Genomic DNA, 23433 nt, shown 5'->3' on the forward strand with positions numbered 1-23433 from the left:
ACAACTGAAGGCCGCTATATGTTTTAATTAGGCCGCCAAGAAGGATATACGTTTTAATTAGCGCCGTCTCCCGTGGCCCAGGGGCCTGGAGGTTTAAACACTAAGGTAGCGGTGTTAATCAAATGACACTAATTGTTTTCTCTTCCTGCCGTTAGAAGCTTCACGGGATCATTTCTTTTTTTCTCGGTTTCACTTTATTGTTTGGCTTTTAAACAGAAAACGCCAGATAAATAAATAAATAAATAAATAAATAAATAAATAAATAAATAGGACTGACCTACTTTCATGTATTCCCCGGTAACCCCGCTCGCTGCAGGTGTTGCGTGCACTTTCATCTCCGGCGCCGACCAAAACGCAGCCGACATGCACTCGGGTTTCAAAAGGTGTAACATCTGTAAGCATCTGGAGCAATCATAGAAAGAATTCATTACATGGCTGACATATTTTGAATTCTTATTGATTACAAGCAAATCCTTGAAATCTCCAAAATGTGATTGGTGAAGAAAACCTCTTATGAGACACATTTTGTTCAACTTTACTTTTAAAGAGATTGCACAGGCTAATGTTGCTTAGCATGAGATTGTTTGTCGGATATCGCGTAGACGCCAAAGAATAAACGAGAGAAGCGGTCTGGGAACGAAGGAGAAAGTAATAAAAATAAAATGGTTTAAAGAAAATCGAAGAATGTAGAGGAGGAGAGAGAATGCCGTCTGACTCTGCTTTGCCCCCATTACACAAAGCAAATACCTTTTCTGATTGCATTTCTTTCTCTTTCGGTGTGTTTGCGTGTGTGTATGTGTGTGTGTGTGCACACGGGCGCGTATCGTCAACTTACAAAATAAAAAGTGACTGCCAGGCCAAAGTTATGTTTTGGAAAATACTGGTGAGCATTTTCGATGCGTTATTTACACTGGGAAAATGTGATACGATTGAACTTGTACAAATTATTAGAAATGAACACAAACAATCTCAACTTGACGAATCCATTGGACCAAAATGACCTTTCTGAATTTGCCATTCGGATAAGTTTTAAAGTAGAGTTTCGAAACTGGTTTATGGTTTCAAACAAATCTTTCAAGTCTGGATTAGAGTTTCAAATTTGGATTTTAAGATATGATTACAATTTTAAAGTAGACAATCGAGGCTGGGTTACAATCAACTGGCTACGATATACCCCAAGTACTATTTTGTGTCTCAATTATCCCCCCCCATTGTGTCCTCAATTTGGAAAAAAAAATAAATAAAATCTAATGTCACATCTGTGGCTCTTTGTGAAGCACACAGCAAAAATAAGGAAGTTGTGCGAGCCACCCGAGACGTAGCCTACATAGAAATGTCGCGCGTGCACACAAACACGGGAAGCTTTGAGGACTCAGGAAATGCTCGACAAGACGTTTTCCGAAGCCGGAGGGCCGAACACAAGCTCGTGACGCCTTCCCAACTAGCGCCGAACTTTATTACACTATGCTTTATTTATTTAATTACTTAATTTTTGTTTTCCTCTCCTGCTGTTTGCCTCTCGCGCCTCTTCCGCTTCATGTTCCTGTTCCTGCTGCTAATTAGATGAAGACATATTGCGGCGCTGTGACAGAATTCTCCACAGAGCCGAGTACTGATATGAATAATTGAGACACAATTAGCCTCTCGCCATCATGCCCGCCGCTGACCGGGCACCCCGGCCGGCCGACTTGCTTGCCTACCTTATTTGCCGCTGCGGGTGTCCGCTCATGATGAATGTAAGACAAGCATTGGATTACATGCTACAGTACAAATGCCCAACAAAGCAGATAAGATCTGTGATTCTTTCATTTCTAATTTTCATATCAGGCCCTCCCTTCACTAGTTTTAAACCCAACACATGATTTTGATATGCTAAGATGTTTAAAAGTCTTTAGCAACTGCTTTTTAAACACCTAGAACATTTATTGATCAGTTTGATTGTTACCTTTTATGCGTTTATTATGACAATATGGATTTGTATGGTGTCCTTGAGTGGCCGAAAAGGTGCCAATGAATAAAATGCATTATCGGCAGTACATGGTGCTGACACTTCTTGTCGATGGCTACAAGTCCATCCATCCATCTGCCTGTGTGACCATCCTTCCACCCTGTCTTCCACCTTTCCTCCTCCTCCTACTCTGCTCTTCTTCCTCCCCTGACAGCACTATGAATAACAATTAGAGGATATACAAGTCGCAGAGAAACCATTTAAAAGTTTGAAATCACTTCTGTGTGTCACCGAGGAGGAAAAGAAAGAGGAGGCCTGTTGCCGAGGATACGGGCTCAAAAAGGGGTGGGTGGGGATGTGAATATTTGTGCGTGCGTGCATTTGTTGTAACGTGATTAGTTAGGATAATACCAAATGGTGATTAAGAACACAAGTATGATAACTAACTTTATTTTGCACTTAGTGTGAAAGAAAAATAGCCTGGAAACATTTTAAAATTGCTTCACATACACAAATACAACTGTATAAATGTTACCCTGACTTGAAACTTTAACTCAGTTTAAAAATACCCAAAATCTGTCATAATTTGCAGTTTTGAGGTAAAAAAAAATAAAATAAATCAATGCTCATGATATTTAAAACAGTTTAAAAAAATCACATCTTCCTTGAAGCAAACTTAGTTTTAAGATAATTTCAGCTGTATTCCGAGTGGGTTTCACACGCGCTTCTGACAAATCAATTAGCGGCGTGTTGACTTGTCTTCGCTGACGCCTCCGGCTTCAATTAAGCACCTAGCTGGAACCCATCACATCAAAACCAAAGCCGGAGACACGCTTTCTATTCGTCTTCCTAAACAAGAAGGAACGATCCATCAAGAACAGTCAGTGTCCCCCCCCCCCCTTTTGGCATTTAGTTGATTTACTTATCGTAAAAACGGAAGCTAAACTGTTTTTAGTCGCCACCCACTGTGCGGAAAATACCTCGAAATAACGGCATATTTCCTATGGAGACACTGTCCAGCTATTTTCTCCTTGTGCGCTATCGATGAATATATATCGTTTCGTGTGTGTCCTCAAAAGTTGAGGAAACCTCCAAGTTGCCAGCAAGATCCACATATCACTTAAGTGGCCCCGTCGTCTTTGCGCTACCTAAGGCAGATCAAAGAGTGGCCACATGACACTTTTTCTTTAACTTGAAGCCGACACGAGCGTGGTGGAATGACGGCGTCTTATCAATTATGGAGACACTCTCACACACCATTTGCATCATGACTTGTGCTTTGCTGCTAGCCATAGCGCGGCCGCGCTGACGACCACAACGGCGTGACCGAGCCATCTGCACAACTTCCACACACACACACACACACACACACACACACACACACACACACACACACACACACACACACACACACACACACACACACACACACACACACACACACACACAGGCGCGTACGGAAATGCAACACGCATACCCGCGCCACAGAGGATTGATAATAGGGCAAATTAGCTGTAGATTCGCAATGAAAGATCAGTTCATTAAAAATGCATTACGTGTCAACGGGTTCAGTTGATGCTAAATGGAAGAAGGAGGGGAATCCAGATCATCACCATATTCCCCTCAGACGTGTCGTAAACATTGCAAAAGATTACAGTCAGTCGAAGTACGGATATTGTGGCAGTTTTACATAAACATGCCTAATAAAGAAATTCAATACTTTGCTATTGAAGTGGTCGGCAGTGTTTGTCCCAAATGCATTTCGCCTGCGCCGCTGTGTTTCTTTTATCCGAGTCGTCTTGTTCCGTTCAGGCTCGTCAAAGTGCAAAGTCATCGGCGGGACAGTGGCCACCCTCTCAAAGGAGGCCCAGCGTTTAATTGCATCCCGTTTAAACACATTCGTCTCGGCCTCGTCGTCTTTTCGTTCTTCAAAGTCTTGACAAGGATTTGGCGCTTGCTGCCCGCTTGTCGTCTCGTTGTGGAAGCAAACTTGCAAAGTGAGACCCGGCTAGCCGTGCTGTGATCTCCATACTTGAGGAGTTTTCTCTCACTCAGGACTTGAACCTTGCATTTCAATGTGGCCCCGTGATAATTCTGAGGATGATGAGGATTCCACGCACACACGTGCGTTCACACATGCTTGAGCGTCAGTCTCTTGCACTGCTGCTGAAAGGGAGATGATGATTATGCAAATGAGCACTGTCTCTTTCTGAAAGATTAAACAGGCCTCTGATTGCTTTTACATAACCTTCACTCGCACCCGGGCTGACACTGTCCTCCCCTCTGTGCGCACAAATGCACGTAAACACACGGACACACACTTTGAATCTTGACGTCTGTCTGGGAAAAAAAAAAAAAAAAAAAGACCTCTTGCTAACCTCTCCATTGTTACGATGCTTGCTTTGTGACCTTGTGCACAGTTTGGGTGATTTTTCTATTGTGTTAATTGTTTATCAATTGCAAATTGGTATTTAACACAATAGAGACAAAAATCCGATGGATGGATGATTGGATGGATGGAGTTTATGATTTGAAGTTAGCACGTTTGACTAATGAACTCAATGGCCTCATCACTTAACACATTTATCCATTAACCCGGTGTTGCGTTCAAGGACGCCGGTTAAATTTGATAAACAAAAATAAGAGGCCTACCACTCAAGCGCACTCTCGCTGGCACACTTGCCGACACGCCGTAGACCAGAGATGTTTAATTAACTCAATGTCGGACCACCCAAGGACATCCATTCAATGCACCCCCCCCACACACATATATTTCCCTGTTTACTCAAGTGCCACTTGATGATTTAAAAAGTAATCAAGCTTCAGTAGGCCCGGGATCGCTCCAGTCCTTCATCCGATACACAGTGTAATTATAAAAGCGATAACAGAAGATGCTTCCTTCAAGCTGCTACATCAGGTGATCTTATCCTGCGTTTTAATTGGTTCGATTCATGTCAATTGCGCATGGTTAAATGTACAATCTGAAAGTGGCGAGATCCTGAGAAAACACTTGTCGTTATCATTTTATAAAAAGAGGATTTATTTCAAAGTTTTTTTTTTTTTCGCTTCGTAGATTGAAGCACATAGTAAAGCAACGGTACAATGTTCAGAAAATATAAGTGTGATGCTGAATCATTTTATTTGTTTTTTTATCTTAACATGTTTTTTGTCATAATACTGGAATATCTGTATGTATACTAAAAAATAAGAACTTTTAAAATTGTACAAATCGGTACCATAAAACTCGACTGAAGAATAAAAACCAGGCGTTTTTCTCTTGAGCGACAAACGGGTCGCTTCGCCGGATTCCTCTCGAGCGGGGAGGAACCGGGATGAAACGCCAAATGACGGAAAACAAGCAAAACAAAAAAAGGCAAATGAAGCAAAACAAGCCAACGTTTAACATTTCGGCGGTACACCAGCCAGAGTTAAACGTGTCGCCAAAAGTAACAACAATCCAAATAACAATAATAATGATAATACTGATAAAAAACAAAGTGATAATAATTATAATAACAATAATAATAATTAAAAAATGAAATTTAACCACTTAAAAAAGTACGTCCTGGCTTCTCAGGGGGGGGGGCATATGTGTTTTCCGGAAATGATTGCAACACATGTTGATGCAACAGATGTCGCCCGGCCTTTCAGAAAACACGCCACATCCTGTTTGTTTCGAACGAGTGTAACGCTCCACTCGTTTTGCACATTCTCTTGCAAACACGGAGGCTAGCTAGCTTGCGTTTTTTGACTTGAAAATAATCAAATGAACAAAACACAACAACGGATAGATAGAATGCACTGCGAGTGTCCGTTAAGGCGATATTTAAGATCTCACAGGTTTTTTTTACTCGTTTATGATTGATCATCATCAGCGGAAATCGGGTTGCAAAATTGTGGGAATTTTTTCAAATTGGAAACTTTCCATGGGGATGAATGGGAATTATGACACTAATCCAAGAAATTACAAGATGAAAAAGTTTCATCTTTACTCATTCAGTGCCAGCTCAGTTAAAATTGATGTTTGATGGCTATAGTCATCAATGGCAGTGAATGAGTCGATACTTGAGAGTGGGCAAGGAGATCATTCGAGGTTGTATGGTTGTCTACTTATGGTAAATCAAATCTCTACATTAATGCTTGAAGAATTTTAATTTCTGTGGAAAGTTTTCAGTATGGACTATTTTTCAAAATTCCCCAGTTTAATTTACGATGGAAATTCACTGAAAATATTTCACCCTTTTGCAACCCAAGTGGAAGTGATTGATAGGACACAGATCGAGGGATCAAAACAAATCGTCATCCACAGTTTTGTACGTCCAATCCGGTCCGTCTTGTTTTTTGTTTTTTGTTTTTGTTTTTCACCACAGTCCTGGTTTTCGCAGCTACTGAAGCGTCTTGCGTCGTTGGTCTCGTATCGTGTGTGTTGGCCTCCGGAGTTGTTGTTGATTTATTTTAAGGCCACCGTACTGCCAAGACAGTATCAACAACCCAGAGAGTCCTTAGCAGTATCGCACAGCAACAACGAACGGCGGGACCGCCGTCCGGCTCGGATGGCCATCTGGAGGATCCCGTCATGGGGGTAAAACCTCGAGAACGTTTGTGAATCCAGTCCACAAAAGTGTACACAACCTCTAATTTCAGCTAAACTGTTTTTTTTTTTTGCACTAAGTAAATTCCAAACACACACGGGTGACGTGATACATTTTTTTTGCCCGCCCGAGTCCGTTCCGGTCCGTAAGCAGTAAAGTCGGGAGCGCTCGGCATTTGTTACTCGGGAGGAAATGGGAGAAAGTTGGGAAGGCGTCGGAGCAGAAATCCTCATGGAATCATCGGAATTTGTTGTTATTCTGGAGGGGGGGTCCACCGTTAACAGTCATCGTCGTCATCGCCGTCGTGAACCGAGCAGTCTTTGGTGCCGTACAAATCGGCCAGCTTCTTGAAGCGTGGACCCCAGCTGTGCAGATAGTCATAATCCAGGTCAGATTCGGTGGTCACCGATTCCAGAGAGCTGAGCGAACCAGCCAGGGAGCCGCGACCCTCGTAGCCGTAGATCTGGATGGAGTCGTAGGGCGGCGCAGTGGGATCGCTGTCGGCCTCGGCTACGCGTGTCTTGATGAAGTCATCCACGTCCACGCTGTTGGCTGCCGGGTGGCCGCCGGGACGCAGGGGGAACTGGAGCTCCGGTTTCATGTCCTTCCTTGGGTGGAAGCCGTTGGCGCCGTCTGGATTCTGAAACCAGACTCAATGTTGGGGTTTCCAATCAAGGTGTCATCAGGATTCAAATTCAGGCTACCTGCAGCGTGGCGATGTCAAAGGCCTCTGTGTCCTCCTCTCCACCCCCCTCGTCGTCGTAGGTGATGATGTTCTCTCGGATGTCTTCCTCCTCAAAGACGATCAGAGGCTCTTTCTTTTGGCGCCGCAGTGCCACAAACAGCACCACGATGACTGCAGGGCACACAATCAAACTATTGCTCCAACAATTTGTAACCAAACCTCCGGCAGTTTAATTACGACGCAATTGTCATTCGAGGATATTTAATTGCGGTTGGTGAGCGGGTGGTTTTCTGATGGGATGTAAATCGCCAGAATGTTTTCCATCTTACCCAGGAGGATGACGATACAGGCAAGGATGGCGATGAGCGCGCCCGTGCTAAGGCCAGCAGGCAGCACGTAGGGCTCCACGTTGCAGGACAAGATGGTGTCCTTGCTGTCGCAGGAGCACACACGCACCGTCAGCGTGCTGGTGCTGCTCATGGCCGGAATGCCGTTGTCGTTTATCTCCACCGGCAGGAGGTAGACGTCCTGCGTCAGACGGCTGAATCCCTTACGCAGCACGTAGACGCTAGCTGTGCTGTCTGTGTGGACAAAGGACCGATACTGGATGGTCAGCAGATGTGCTTTTTCTCAATTCAGGAATTGCATGCAGATATGTGCAGTCTTGAATTTAGGTTTCAAGCCAGGATTAGGAAACAAAGTAGAGAAGACGCTTGAAAATGACACTAGATAAACAGCTTGAATCCAAAAGGGCAAAGCTTCATTTTCTCAGATGTGAGCGTCGTCTGTTGCTACGTGCTAAGCTGCCAACACGTCTGTCTTGTGTCTTTGCTTCTATTTCATTATCTCCATGCTGGATTCCTTCTCTGTGTCCACTCGTCCGCTCTGGCTGCTTCTTGAAGCTTCTCTCGTCGCTTAATTCAATCACGACGCCCCCCCAAAGACGTACGCACAGATGGATCGAGACCACAATTTAATTAATGCGGCCCCCAGGATATGGAGCCATACTTGTGTGGATGTGTGTGTGTTGTGTGCAGCAGAAAGTTAGCGGTGATGCTAAGGTGGCTCACCTCTGTTGTCTTTAAGGGAGAAGTTGTGGTTGTGGGCCACCTCTGGCGCCAGGCGGAAAGTGAAATGTTGACGATGGGCCATCTCATCTTTGTCCACTGCACTGACTGTTTCGATGACCTGCGATGACACAAAGACAAATATACGGTTTCAAATTAGGGTGTCAAATTGGAATTGTGAATGGAGGAGAGTTTCACTGAAGGGTTTCTAGTGGAGTTCAGGTTTGAAGCCTTTCAAATTAGAATTTGTATCTTTAAGTCGTTCCCCTACTGATCTCCATCCTTACCTTTCCCGGTGCAACACTTTCACACATGAGCACTTCGTTGTTGGTGGCAAACTCTGGAGCGTTGTCGTTCCTGTCTTTCACTTTGATGTTCACGCGCACTTTGGTGTCTTGGTGGTGGCCACCTGCGCACACATAAAAGATATTCCGTCAATCAAGCCCCGAGGGTGTATTTTGAGTATCCCACATCGGCACGGCTCGTAAGAGTGCCGCCATCATGCTTGCTGCTTCTTCCCACGCGTCTCACACAAACATTCTGAGAGGTTGCGTAATCAAAAAGCCTCAAATGATGTATCCTCCCTCCCTCCCTCCCTCCCTCCCTCCCTCCCTCCCTCCCTCCCTCCCTCCCTCCCTCCCTCCCTCCCTCCCTCCCTCCCTCCCTCCCTTTGTTTCTTCAATACTTCCTTTCTTCAATTCTTCCTTTCTTCAATTCTTCAATTCTCTAATTTACTTCCCTTCCTTTCTACTTTACTTCAGTCCTTCTTTCTTTTTATACTTATGTTGTTGTTTTTACCTTCCCTGCACACGTCCTCCATTCTTAAAAACGTCCATTCAAAAAGTGTAGACTTCCTTTAGCACCACCATACTGTCTATGACATAAATAGGTATGAGCCTTTCATTGACCGTTTTTCAGCACATTTGTTTTTTCAGGAACGGAAACTGCAGCTCAGTTTCTGTTGCGACTGGACCCTCTCATTTGAATTTTCCAGCACCCCGTCATTAGCAGGCTTCTACTTAGCTTCCCAGGGCCCCCGTTAGTGGTTAGCGTAGCCTGACTCTGCGGGCGAAGAGCCGGTTTCCATCTGGCCGTCTGGCGTCGACAGCGCCGCAGGGAAACCGCACGGCACTTGGAGAGCCGGAGCTGCTGGCCGCGGAATGCCAGGGTGGGGCCCCTTGTGGCTCGAGGGGGTGTGGGGCCGAAACACGAGGGAGCCTACTGGTCAACTTGGATTTCTGTGTTTGGTCTTTTCTTGCTTCATCGGCCATTTTTATTTAAGTCATAGCTACACGACATGGATGTTTAAATACATGACATCACCCATGTCATTTTGAGAGGTTTATATTATTTGTCTTTTCTGTGCTGCACACTGGAGGACCTCCATAACCCCAACCATGCATGACTCACCAATCTCCGTGGCCGACACAGAGATGTTGTGCCAAGCCTGAGTCTCTCGATCCAACGGTCTGGTGGTAGTGATCATGCCATCCTCCGAGTTGACGCTGAAGAACTGCTCCACATCCGTGTAACGCGGAATCATGTACCTGCGAACAGGCATTCATAAACTCGTAGTCCTAAACCGGCCTCAGATCAAACTGTCATGTTGTCATACCTGACTGGGTTGTTGGCAATGTCCGTGTCCTTGGCGTGGACGCGTCCCACCTGAGTACCAGCGGGGGCGTTTTCCTCCACCTCAAAGGTATACGAGGGTGCCACAAATACGGGTGGCTCATCTGCATCCTCCACTGAAATCTGCAAAAGTCATAGCAACACACTATTAATCAGGTGATTCTTAAAACAGTTATCAAAAACGCACCTTTATCGTGGCTTCGTCCTTATATGGCCCCCAGGCCAGGTATTGGGGGTCCACATACACGTTGTATCCCTCCACCTTTAGCGTGTATGACCTCTTGGTCTCAAAATCCACTCGCTGAGGACGACACGCACAAAAAAAACCTCATCAGTTTAGCGTCAGCATTCCACACATTGGACCAGCCGGTGAACTGTCCTCATCTGCTGCTAGGGGGAGCTGTTGCTACACAAATGCAGCTGCTGCAGTCTTGCAGTGACTGACAAGCAAACATGGGGAACCCCAAAATATATGTACCATCGTTATATAATACCACCCTAACCATTTAGAGAGCACGGTTGATTAGGTGGTAGAGTAATGTTCTGGTCCAGTGTTCAAATGACTGTCATCGCCCACAGATTCAATTGTCCCATATTGAACAGAACCGTGATTCAATTACTTTGTATTCGTGGGAAGGCACTGACACACAATAGCCGATAATACTGAACTGTGAACTGTGCTTGGGAGGATTGTCTGCTAGAGGACAGGAAACACGTCTTTTTAATTGCTTTATATTCATTGAAACGCTTTTTTTTGTACCAATACTAAGAAACTGTAGTTATGAGTCCTTTTGCAACCTCAGTTCGAGCGCCACTGCTTTAAACCTCCTCCAGGGCAAGTTTCAAGTTCTGCATAGTCAGCCATTGTACGGAAACCATAATACGCTCTCGTGCGGTGCCAAGAGTACCAGTTTCGGGCTTATCCGCATCTCTGTTGTCTACGTAATGACAGTAAATAACACTCTTCGCCGCATCAACCTTTCTCCCGAGAAAGCAGGATAATAACACGCTTTCTCCTCCCTCGACGCTGTTTTTCCAGCAGCTGCGAGAGCTTTAACATGGCAGACGTCCCGGGTGAGAGCTTGATCTCCTCATCGGCAGTCCGGAGCGTCGCTTAATGGAATCCCGACGGGAGGAGGCAGGCCCATAAGTCCTCCGAGAGCTCTACTGTGCATGTATGAGCGCCGCACACACACAAACACACACAATTTAGCTGGTGTTAACATGGATTAAAATGCTCGGCTGCATTCGGAATCATTTACTCGTAGCCTAATCATTCCATCTAACCGCCCCAAAACAAAAAAAAACACTAAACACCTATCTTCCGTTTCTAAGATGCTATCTTTCAATGTATCGCGAGCGGCTCACCTTTCAGCCAATCGTCAGACACGGCTAGTCGAGCACCTGTAGCCAAATGTGGCTCGCTGCGTTAACTGAGTATTTTTACGAGCGGCGTGATGACAGCAGTTAAGTGATCACAGATTTAATTAGCGGCAATACAGAGCGGCGCAAAACATCTGTTCCGTCTCGACGAGCTGCCTGTCGTCCCTGACGCAGATGCGTCAAATTCAAGTGAACTTGTTGACTCGTAAAAGGTTAACAACGCGGAAGAGTTTAAGCGTTTAGTCACGGTGGTATGGTGTTGAAATGCAAAACTGAACCCATGGCGATAGTTATTCATCACACGGGATAAAAAATATTTAAAAAGTTTTGTCAATTACCAATCTACGTGTGTTGCACCACCATTTGTGATCAAATATCTACTGCTTAAAGAGTACGGTCACATAGGTACTATTTGTTAGCTTGTCTATGTTGTTTCTCTTTATCTGTTAGCATTAAGCTAGATGACTAAAAGTTATTTGGTTGTTTTAAACATACGACTTCCATTTCATCATTTAGTTTGGCAGCAAATTTCAACAAGGAGTGCCATTAGAGCCTCTTTATAAAATTATATAAAATTCAAAAATATTAAATTGTTGACTGACTACTGTATAGTTGCCAATCTCGCAAATCAAAAAACTTGCCAAACACCCATGTGACAACAAACTGTCAAACTATCTTTGGGTGAGGTTTAACAGACCCAGATCCCTACCTTTAAACAATACCCGACAGAACTTAAACGTGTCAGCGACAAACTCGGCGCGAAGCCAACGTCACTGAGGTGTCCCACGTCTTTCATTTTTTTTTATTTTTTTTTCCATCGCTTTGGTCACACTCTGGATCGCTCGCTCACTTTCATTCATGACAATATTCACAGTGACACACACGCAAACACACACACGCATATGCACACACGCACACACACACACGCTTCTTAATATTCCACAAAGTGCTTTCGTCAGGACACAGTTGAAAGAGAATAGTTGATTAAAGCTCATGCCGGTGTGCGTGAATGTGTGAGAGGGAGAATAGAGATTAGTGAAGGCTTCTCCCGACGCAGGTTTCAAAGTGTTCAGGTGTGTGTGTGTGTGTATGTGTGTGTATGTGCTGCCTCTAGTGGCCAACAGGTGATGATTTCCCCTGAGAGGCATCAGGACTCAATAATCACAAAGCGGCACATCAAAATCAGGACACTGTAATCAGATCGAGTCCAAGTGGGTCTCATGACGTGTGCAACTCTCCCTCACACACACACACACACACACATGCATCCTCCAAATCAGCCTCGGGCTCTGATGCCGTTATTACAAGAGTCGTAGGGAATTGGAATGAAGGATTTTTGGGGTGATTGCTCCGTGTTGTCATCTAACGCACACACTTAAGTACACACTGGAGCTAAATGGATCGTAGGTGTCAAAGCATTTTTCTCCAATGGCAGCAAAGAGAAAATCTGACAAAACAATCCTTATTTAAGGATTATTTAGGTGATGTGATCACAAACTGAATATTGATACGTATTTATAATAGTTTCTTTCTTTCTTTTCTGCATATTTCGTGAAGCTCCATGTATTGCTATTTGTAGTAGACTTGGCTAGATTGGATTGGTAGATAATTGGCAGATCATTTTGTGCAAAATCGGTTATATCATAATTTGCACTCCACAGTCCTTCAATGCCATCCATTTTTTGCAGTTCCATGGTTTTAAGCATTCTGCTTGATAGCCACAATTTCCTCTCGAATAAAACTGAATGCCGCTTATATTCCACCATCTTTTACTTTGTCTTCTTTCTGTAAAATGTGTCAAGTGGTTTTTCAGCTTGCTTCCTTCTGACTGATACATTCGATGTGGCATTTTTTTACTTTTTTTGCTTCCTTATTTTAAAATGGAAAATCTGAACTCCTAGCAGGACAAGGCTGACATGTCGGGCTCCTCCCTGGTAACCACACAAGAACGTCCAGTGCCTTCATCTTTTCTTTTTCTTTTTTATCAATGGCCAACAAGTCATCTCTCATGTGTCTTCTCGGCATTGGATGTGGTCAAGAGTCCCATTGAGCTCGCTCGCTCGCTCGCACAGCTGCCCGCCTCCACCGTACTTTTTGGGATGACGCTTGAACTCGAGGTCAACCACAACACCCCGACCCACTCAAACGGGTTTATTTGATTTTTTTTAAACTCATGCTCTCATTTCCCGATAGCAACGGAAAAGAAAAAAACTAAAGCCGCCGGAGTCTCCGAGTGGCGCTGAGCTGCTGTATCGAGACAAAAGAAGATTTGTATCGATCGAGTTGGGTTATAGACAGAGATTTTCCCACAGACTGAATCACAGTGAGCTGGCTGGTCAGATGGATGGATGGCTTTGTGTTCTACGTAGACACGAAGCGCAATTACTGGGCTCAAGTCTGAGAATATTCTGAGCTCCAAACGTCTGTCAAAAACATTTTTTAATTCAAGTATTATTACCTTTTTGAGCTTGATGATGGCCTCCCTGGTCTCAGAGTCGGTGCTGAGCTCAAACATTCCCAGACCGTCTCCGTCCGTCAGCCGGTAGTTGACCATCCCGTTGTCACCCATGTCGGGGTCCTTGGCCTTGACACGGCCCACCTCCTCACCCTCGACTTTGTCCTCCGACACGGCCATGGAGTACACACCTGCAGGGAGGGGTGACACAAGAGCAGTTTGTTAAATAAGACGAGCCTAGAAAATGCGATGGGTGGATCAATGGGCCGGTAGGTCGATGGGTAGATGATGAGATGGATGCTCTTTGTCTCAGGCTCCACCCTCTCCTGCAGGGCCAATACTCGCTCATTCGTATTCCCCTTGCCTCTCCGTTGCCCTCGTTCCACTTCCAAATCTCGGCATGTGTTCTTACCTCTCCTCCCTCCTTCGTCCTATTTCTCTCATGTTTACCTCCACCAGCAAAACATCCATTTGGGTTTTATTCATACGGATGATCAACACTCTCATAGTGTGACATTACTAGCGGGATAAGGTGCTAACTTTACTATTTCCCAAGCATGGAAATCATCTTTTCAAGTCAGGATGTATTTTGTATGGCTGGATTGCAGTGCGTTTCATTTCATTTTCCAGGGCGTCAAGCTCGACGAGCTGCGGTGGCAGCTCACAAAAGGAGTTTGTCGAGTAATTGATACGTGCCAAAGACGATGTGACAGATCAAGACCAAAAGAGAGTTTTCTTTTTCAGTGCTTCTTGCTTGGGCTTTTGTTATCGCCAGTGTAGCTGAATTGTATATCAGTCAAGTCTCAATGCTTGTTCTAAAAGAGAAATAATGACGTGACGAAAAGAGAAACCGGAAAGTGGATGATATTTTTGTTTCACGAAAAAAACCCCCCAGAAAAATCCTTTGTTATGATTTTGCTGGGGGGATAGGGTATTTTCATTTTTTAGCTCCACTGCCTCTCTCAAAGTGCTAAATATGTAATCAGCGTCCTCATTGGCGCCATCTGGAACATTCTTTTCACAGGTGCTCCTGCTCGTACTTTCCAGATGCTCAGACTGGTGATATAAGTGTACACTGTAACTGCGTGGCGGCTTTTACGGCTGCTTTTCATGTCGCACTTTATTGCGCACAGAATTGAATTTGGTGACGTGTATTCACAATGTATCCTTGACTCAAAGAAAAAAAAATTATATGCACTCACTTTGCGGAAACTTGGGTGGGTTGTCGTTGACGTCGGTGAGTGTGATTTTGACTTCGGTGGTCCCGGACAGGCCGCCCATGTGGCCGCCCATATCCTTGGCTTGGATCACCACATCGTAGTCCTGCCGGGCCTCGCGGTCCATGTTGGGCAGCGCCGTGCGAATGATGCCTGCAGGTGTGGAGATGCGCTTTGAGAGGTCAACTTTTACAATCAAAATTGTGATAGCGGTTGGGGGACCAAGCAGGGGGGGAAGTGCCCCTGTGGCACACCCCTCTAGGTCCGCCAGTGCTTCTCGGCAAGATTCATCTGATTGCTACCAAACTTAAACCAAGTGAAGTCGACAAATCCAAAATGATAACTTTCCGAGTTTTCATAGCGGAATGTGAGTGGAACATGGCGACAAATTTTGACTCACCATAAAGCTTCATTACCACCTGCATTCGTCGTACCAGAGCAGACTTGTCCAACAGAATCAAATTTGAATCAGGTTTGGCAGACAGATAGACCGTGTTAAATTGCCAAGCTACTGAGTTTTTATCGGTGTGTGGGCGAAGCGTTGCAACAAAGTTTGGTATAAACCCTCTCAGTGAATTTATCCCATTGCTATCAAATTTCAACCAGGTATACTGCACAGATGAACGATGCTAAATTGCCAACCTAATTAGTTTTATTCATGGTGTGCGGGCGGAGCATGGCAACAAATAAGACTTCAGCTTCTGTCATACCTCAACAATCCTTCTCGAGAAATTGGTGTACTAGACAGATGGGCAATACTTAACGACAGTGTTTTTGAGTTTCGACCATGGGATGTGTCCAGGACAAGTTGACAAATTTGGACGATGGCTCCTCCATAAACGAAGCTTTAAAACTGTTACTCGGCTCCTGTTGTAACTGAACAGACTTTTCCAAGGCTGTTCAATGGGTAGCACATTCAAACCAGGTGTACTAGACAGATGGTTCCTGCTTAAGTGCCAAACATTTGACTTTTCACCACCATGTGTGGGCGGAGCATGGTGCCAAAATTTGACGAGAAGCCGCGAAAAACGAAGCTCGACTAATTCAGTTTTCCTTCATTGCTTCATTTTAGGATGACGAATGTGGAAAAAAAGCAGGATTATTCTACGGAGTGCCAATCCACTTGATGCCTCGTTCCAGCGGTGAGGAAGTGATTGCATGTTTGATTCTTCACGTCTTACCCGGACAACCAGGCCACAGCCGCGTGAGCTCATAGCAATGGTTGACGTGACCTCCAGAAATCAAGTGTGAGATTATTTTTCTATATTTCAAACACTGATAATCTGCTGATGTGTGTTGAAGTTTTTATGGTCACGTCGGGCCAGCTGTGTGCGTGTGTGTGTTTCTGTATGCATGTGTGACAGCACGCAAAGCTGATAATCTCCAAACCAATTAGAAATGTGAGCTTTGGATGCGCGCCAGTCAAATGGCCGACACCGCTCTGATTAGCTCAGATTTACTTTGCGCAAATCCACCTTCGAAAACCCGCCGCCACGGCAACCGCCTCTCGTCCCTCCCCCAACTCCCACTAACTCGATGTTTCTCTGCGTGAAGCACTGTCATCTCCACTCTGCGTAACCCTGCACATCCATCCCGTTATCACCTCGTGCTGTCCAAATGTCATTGCCAGGACTCAGTAACCACCAAACTGAGTGCTCAGTCTTTTTTTTTGCTCAACACTGGAGTCTTTATATAACAGTCATCTTTATTGATTTATTCTTGCAACAATTCGGGGTAAATTTAAACTCTGAAACTTTCTTACCTGTTTGAGGCTCCACTGAGAAGTACGGTTGTCCCTGCAGGATGCTGTACACCAAGCGGGCGCTGTTTCCGTACGTGGGGTCATCGGCGTCTGTGGCCGTTACCTGCATCACCGACGTACCTGCCAAGCAAAGACACAGTTTGGCATTGTTCACCCAAAAAAAAAAAAAAAAGGAGTTGCTCTGGACAGCCAGGAAAGGAGCAACGCTTGGGAACCTTTGCATGGTGAGCACGTCGACTGACGCGCAGCGAGCGGGACCGCTCAGTTGTCTTTGTTAGTCTGCACGCTGCTGTGTTAGCGGCACACTACGCTGCGGTGTTCAAACCTCACTGAGGAATGAAAGAATTTGGATTCCAAGCAGATAGGACGTGGCAAGAGAAACCTGAAGGCTTGAAAGCCTCATGTGAAGGCCTAAATTTAGTTTGAAAGCCTGAATTGAAACCATATTTGGAACCCTTAACCCTTGTTTAAAGTCCTACTTTTTAAACCTCAGGGTTAGCTTAGGGTTTTAACTTAGCTAACCCTGGCTCCAAACACTTCTGGAACCGTCATTGAAAATCATTGCACAAGCCTGACTCGAGTGTTCAAGTTTCAAGCGGGCCGACCATCTTGAAACAAATCGCTCAAACGTCCTTTCTCTGGAATGGCCGGCCGCAATTTCAGCGGCGTTAAAGAGTCCCCGTGACCACAACCAATCCGGACCCAAGAGTCTATCAATATCGGAAGCTCTTAGTCTGGAGAGCCGCAGCCGCTTGATTCCTTTTAATGTACGGGGTAATGGTGCGGTTGTATAGCCTGGCTTCCTGTGCTCGGGTTACGGTGACAATCGATCATTCCAGAGAAAGAATGAGCATGATGAGCTTCGGCAAAGACTTCATTAACGCGTGCCACTCACTTGCTAGCTTTTGGATGTTGACTTTTGACTGAGGAAGTGTTGGTTTTACTCACCGACGTTGGACATTTCGGGCACCCTGGCGTAGTAGGGCCCATGCAGGAACTCCGGCGGGTTGTCGTTGATGTCCTGGACCTTGACGATGAACTCTGAGGGCGGCTCCAGAGGCTTGTTGGTATCTCGGTCCACTGCCTGCGCTGTCAGCGTGTACTGAGCCTGTTCCTCGCGGTCCAGCGTCTTGGTGGCATGGATGTTGCCCGTCTTGTCGTCGATAACAAAGATGGTTCCCGCACCTTCGCCTGACAGGATGTACTTGATGTTGCCGTTGCCCGAGTCCACGTCAGAGTGGAGCTGCGGGAGAAAATTATATCACGCTCTGAGTGGAAGATGCTAAGACAGACTCGATGCCACCAATCATCACCCCATTGAACTAAACTTTTTAGTTTTTTCTAACCCCAGTTTGTTTCTTATCTTTCAGGCAACTTATATGATCCAATCACTGAAGCAGCAGATTCGGACATGACAGTAAGTACTTCAGTTGCGCATAAAAGTCCAATAATCAACAGTGATTCAAGTTACAAAAATCATTATATATAGCAAAATGCAGAAATATCCATCAGGTGAAATAATTGCTGTATAAATCAGCACGATATAAATCGCCAGAATTTGTCGCAGTTATAAAAGTTGAAATCAATGACGAGAATAGATTCAGCCCGCCACCCCACTTCCCCTCATCGGTTTGTTGTCAGCGGCTCAACTCACCCTTCCCACCAGAACTGGATCTGGTCCCGTGTACTCCTCAATGACAAAGAACTGATTCCAGACCCAACCTCTTTTGGACCTGTGCAGCACCTGACCCTCCTTGCCCACCCTGGGGCGGTGTCTGTGCATTGATGTGTGACCTGCACACACACATTGCCACAAATTCACAATGTTTTCTTTCCAATCGGGATTAGCGCCAAGATATGTGTGGGCTGCAAGAAAACACGTCAATGGAAATCCCAGTTGGACATCAGAGTGAGAAAAAGTGCGTGGGTGGCAAATGTAGTGTTTTAATGACAAAACAATGGGAAAGTACCCCCTCCCCTTTCCCACAACAAATGTATCATTTTAACGCCAGCATGTCGCACCTGCATGTCTATGTCTGTGGGGGCGATGACCCAAGGAGTTGTGCCCTCTCCGACTCGCCGTTGCTAGGCTACAAAGGGCGCAGAGTCCCGCTAACACCAGGAACACCCTCAGCATCATCATCGTCATCGAAGCCGACCTCTCGCTCTCTCTGTCTGGTTCTTCTCAGTGGAGCTCAGCCCCCACTGAGGTGACTTCCTGTTTAGCGAGGGGAATGTTGGGAGTTTGATTTCACGTGGGACAGTTGTCTTCTCCTCCGATCCTCCGAGCCTGGAAGCAAACAAAATGTTGGAAATTTCGATTATGCTCAATGTAAAAAAAGATTTTCTGTCTGATGTTCAGCAACCTTGTTATGCGACTTGTCTTTAATTAGCCAGTCAAGGCTATCTGGAAATTAATTAGCTTGAATTCAATTGGACAGGGATGAGTTCACTTGCTTGTCTGTTTCTGTTTACATGTTTTTATTCATAAACACTATCAATCACAACAAAATGACAATGTGAAGAAAGTGGATGTTAGAGCTACAACAGCAAAGTTACCCTCCTCACCCTGATTGACAGTTGTTTTTATTGAAATAGCAGTCAACAAACTTAATGAATCATTTTTAATTTGATGCTACTTTAAATAAATCTTGAATCGTTTTAAAGCATCGCTTACATGCACCCTTGATGTTGAATCACTCATTGCCAAAGAAATGTTCCCTCCGTTGGGGTCATTTCATTGGCCGCCCACTTGATTACATGACCAGCCAAGCACTTCCCCTCTATTGGGCGTTGTGGGGTCATTTCATTGGCCCCCTGCTTGATCACATGATCAGACAAGCAGGTAGCACCGACAATTAATCCTACCTGGACTCAGGAGTGGCTAATTATGCCTGAAACTTGATGGATGGGACTTGTTGACGAGGTACATTTTAGGGGGGGAGGGATAACCTTGAAAGCAAGTTTTTAAAAGTACGTACTATTAATGACATTTCAAGCTTATTGTGCACCAACTAGAAAGGCCAATTAATTGTGTGAAGGCTAATGAAAGAGGAAATTAAGCCTTTTTTTGTCAAACAAATTTCTATCCCAAGCACTTCGCTGAGTAATTTCTTAAAGCCCAAACTAAAACTCCAAGAATCCCGCAAACATATTTTAATGGATGCAAACTGTGCAGAATCTCAGTTGGCTGTCAAAGGATCACTTGTGTGTCAGCGTCAATTAAGCGTCAACCAAATTCAACAAGTCCAAACATTGAAATTGACCAAACATTGCAGCAGTATTCTTATTTTGCTTGGCTGCCCTCATCTGTTATTCAGAAGCAATGTGCCGCTCTGATAGAGAAACAGGATATCTTATAAAGAGGGGGGGCTGCAACAGTGTGACCCTCCAAATATGTAACTTGATAACACCACTGTTGAATTAATCTGTTTTCTCTGAGGACAAAAACATGACAGGAACATCTTGTCACACATTTTGGAACAGGTTGGTTTTACCTACTAATGTGAAATTTGGTGCATATGAAAAGACCCCCCCCAAAAAATAAAATGCCGTTCTAATTGGAAGCTGCCATTTTGTGTCCTGTTCATAACACATTTGAAGCGTATTTACAAGACAGGTGAACTCCAAGTTGCAAATAATATAAATTTGCATGGCATGTGGGCTGAACATGACGGCAAAATTTGAGGAGGTGCTATAAAACAGAATTTTGTAGCACATCTCAGATTCCGCGCGGGGGGAATGTTATGCACAAAGGCACATTTGTTTAATTTACCATTTTGATGTATTTATTTCCTCCTCAGACTTGGCCAGAGGTGCAAGAAAGAGCTGGCTGTGCAGCAAATGAGATAACGACTCCCTCGGGTGAGTAAGCCCTCTTTCACCCCCCTACTTCCTGTGTCTGAACACATGACTCAAGAGTCGCATTAGAACAATAGACAAAGTGTGTGTGTCTGTATATATTTATATATGTGTGTGTCCCTCGGGTGGCAAGAGTCACGGGTTGGTCGAGATGTTTGTGATTCATTGGCTAACATTAGACTGCACGCTGTTTTGGGAGTTTTGAAGGGAGGTTGCGACCTCGCTAACTGACACCACATGTGTCCGAACAAAGCTGGAAATTCACACGCCACTGTTTAAGTGACACAATTACATTTCAGGGTCAAGTGCAAGGGGGTTGCTTAAAGTGTGCCTCAGCCCCCATGCGCCAGATTTACGATGTCATGGCAAGGCGGTTTAATAAATATGTATGTTAAGTATTTTAAAATACCTCCCTGTAAGATCAAATGATATAAAAGTACTTTTTTGCCAACTTGCTTTCACCAGATATGAGAACTATATTGTTGTGTTATCTGTCTACATGTGCTGCTACACCATTGGTGTTTAAATAACTATTGTTTAATGCGTAAAAAGGACATACAGGGACAAGTTAGCATTAAGCTAATAAGATTTGTACAAAGCAAAGTGAGCAATTATTTTAAATATACATCGTGTAATTATTCATTTTAAATGAGGTTAATAATGAGCATTTTCCCTTGTTAACAGAATATTTAGAAGTAGTGAAAGTCACTGAAATGCAAATCTTTGTCATTAGCATTTTCCGATCCACGTGCGAACTCGGACTCAAACCTCCTCACCAGATGTGAGCTCTATTTTCTCCTGTGTTTATCCCACGGATGAAATACAAACAAAAACAAAACGAGGTCGTGTGAGGGTTATAATGAGATTTTCTGTTACTGTTGAGGGAAAAAACTCTCCAAAGCAAATCTCTTGAGTTAGTAAGGCTGCGGATGCACAAAGCTGCAGAATTTATTTAGATTTTTTTATTTCCAGAACTTTTACTTACCTTGATCGGACGAGATGTGAAAAAAAATAGGAGTGATGAAGAGGGGCGTGGCCAATCAGAGCGCACGAAAAATTAGACTTGCTTTAAGATTTCACAATTTTTTTATTTCCTGTCACATTTACCATTTGAATACATCAAAGACATCATCCTTTCATTATTTGTCCTTTACAGTGTGACTTCTAATTTTCTTTTGGTTTCTCATAGTCTCATGGATTCTAGTTTTTATACATGTAGGTTCTTCAGGACTGTACTCTGATGTTTTCATTTTCTGTGTTCTTGTAGACGCTTATTTGTTACTCACCCACACCCACACATAAGAGTTCACCCAGGGTGACTCATTTGCATGGAAGTCGAGTAAAAGCTTGAAATTTGGTGCACAATTTAGTGCGAAACTTAACACCTAATAGCTTTTCAATTGGGTGACCAGTTGTGCGTGCGTGCGTGCGCGCGTGTGTGTGTGTGTGTGTGTGCGTGTCTTGCAATTCAAAAAAGCTTCTAAGGGTTCTCAGCAGTCACGTGAATTGGTATTAATGACCCAATAGCGCCACTGAAACACCAAGTTAGTGTGTGTGTTTGTGTGTAAGCATATGTATAGTACAGGTGTCCATGACTGTACGCGTGTGTTACTTTGTGTGAGCATTTGTGTGTGTGTGTGTGTGTGTGTGTGTGTGTGTACGTATCTGATCAGCACTGAGACATTTTTGCAACTCAAGTGCTAATTAGCGCCCACAAGCCTCCAGCGTTTGCAGGCACAGTCACACATGATGACTGTAGTACTACATTAGCGTGATGAATGTAAATGTCATGTGGTCGCTCAACAATCCGCTTTGCTAGGCCATTTGATTCATGTTTGTTGAGTCGCCCGCGCTTTGATGCACGTTCCGCATCATTGAGCCGCTCGCTCGCAATCTTTTATCTTTCTCCTGGTCTGTTGTCATTTACTCGTGTTTTTGGATTGCCATTTTGTTCTTGTCTGGTCACAGTGCGGTTGCGCCTTCTTCTGTTCTTTTTTGATGCCTTTACCTTGTGTTGCAATTTTCATGTTCCCATAACATTACTGATTATCATAAATTCTTTATCTCCTGCATAGAACGACGTAGATTAGTTCTGTAGTGATGACCTTATGATGTCACAATGAACAGATGTTGTACTGCCCCCAGGTGGAAAGGCGGGCACACGAGAAGGAACAGCACAATGGCCGTTTAAGTTGTTACAAAAACTGTTTCTATTCATTTAAATGGTAGTTCTAGCAATACCATTAGCTTTCTTTGCCTCGCAAAACCCAGCTAGCCTAATGGTGAAAACACAAACCGAACCGCCATATCTTCTGCATGTAAGAGTTTTTTTGCAACACTGCTCAATGGAACAATTAATCAGAATCATTTGGAAGTTTATCTGGTTTTCTTGTACGAGAACAACGTGATTGTGACTCAACTGCGCGAGCAGGCTGATGTTCTCAATTATGTGGACATCATTTAAAACAATGAACGTTCTGTTCCAATTACCTCTTCCCAAACATCCAAATGCGTATCCCGAGCTTCCTCTCTACCCGATTTGTCCTCTTTGTGAAATTCCAGAAGTTTTCAATGGCCGTCCAAATGAGATGCATCCAAGCCGGAGGGGCGAAACAAAGCCGTCGCCGATTAGCCTGTCGACCGACGCTTTTGGCGCACTTTAACGACTTTCTTCACCGTTTAGCCCTTTTAATTACCATCCGCTAATCTCCAATGTTCAATTTAAAATGGGGAAAGAGGGTGTTGGTTTGCGCTAATGTCACAGTCGTGGTCATTATTGACTCAAATAGAAACTCGGAGGGCACCCTCAATTAACTGCCATCTTATTGAAT

General features: G+C 44.4%; 1 protein-coding gene and 1 long non-coding RNA gene across 3 annotated transcripts in view; one reads left to right on the forward strand and one right to left on the reverse strand.

Annotated features, from left to right (window-relative positions):
• Positions 1–5045: 5045 nt before the first annotated feature.
• Positions 5046–23433, reverse strand: part of cdh11 (cadherin 11, type 2, OB-cadherin (osteoblast)) — a 46913-nt gene continuing 28525 nt past the window's right edge. Inside the window, exons 1-15 of one of the 2 annotated variants that reach the window (XM_085922292.1) lie at positions 19419–19544; positions 18764–19031; positions 18396–18535; positions 17690–17984; positions 16742–16861; positions 14965–15132; positions 13766–13953; positions 10112–10225; positions 9908–10047; positions 9703–9839; positions 8580–8701; positions 8296–8413; positions 7555–7806; positions 7245–7396; positions 5046–7180 (exon numbers count right to left, since the gene is read on the reverse strand). In XM_085922292.1, the coding sequence (XP_085778418.1) occupies positions 6818–7180; positions 7245–7396; positions 7555–7806; positions 8296–8413; positions 8580–8701; positions 9703–9839; positions 9908–10047; positions 10112–10225; positions 13766–13953; positions 14965–15132; positions 16742–16861; positions 17690–17984; positions 18396–18535; positions 18764–18890 (2436 nt within the window). In that variant the 5' untranslated portion in view covers positions 18891–19031; positions 19419–19544 and the 3' untranslated portion in view covers positions 5046–6817. Of the gene's footprint in view, positions 7181–7244; positions 7397–7554; positions 7807–8295; positions 8414–8579; positions 8702–9702; positions 9840–9907; positions 10048–10111; positions 10226–13765; positions 13954–14964; positions 15133–16741; positions 16862–17689; positions 17985–18395; positions 18536–18763; positions 19032–19418; positions 19545–23433 lie in introns of those variants that run through there. The other variant, XM_085922291.1, reaches the window with a different exon arrangement.
• LOC147050086 (uncharacterized) lies at positions 10981–19313 on the forward strand. The gene is made up of 4 exons (XR_015067427.1): positions 10981–11099; positions 16052–16226; positions 16782–16965; positions 18112–19313. It is a non-coding gene; the product is annotated as an uncharacterized LOC147050086 (long non-coding RNA).

This window comes from Syngnathus leptorhynchus, chromosome 10 (genome assembly GCF_054491065.1).
Source record: "Syngnathus leptorhynchus isolate UIUO chromosome 10, UIUO_Slep, whole genome shotgun sequence".
Taxonomy (NCBI): domain Eukaryota; kingdom Metazoa; phylum Chordata; class Actinopteri; order Syngnathiformes; family Syngnathidae; genus Syngnathus; species Syngnathus leptorhynchus.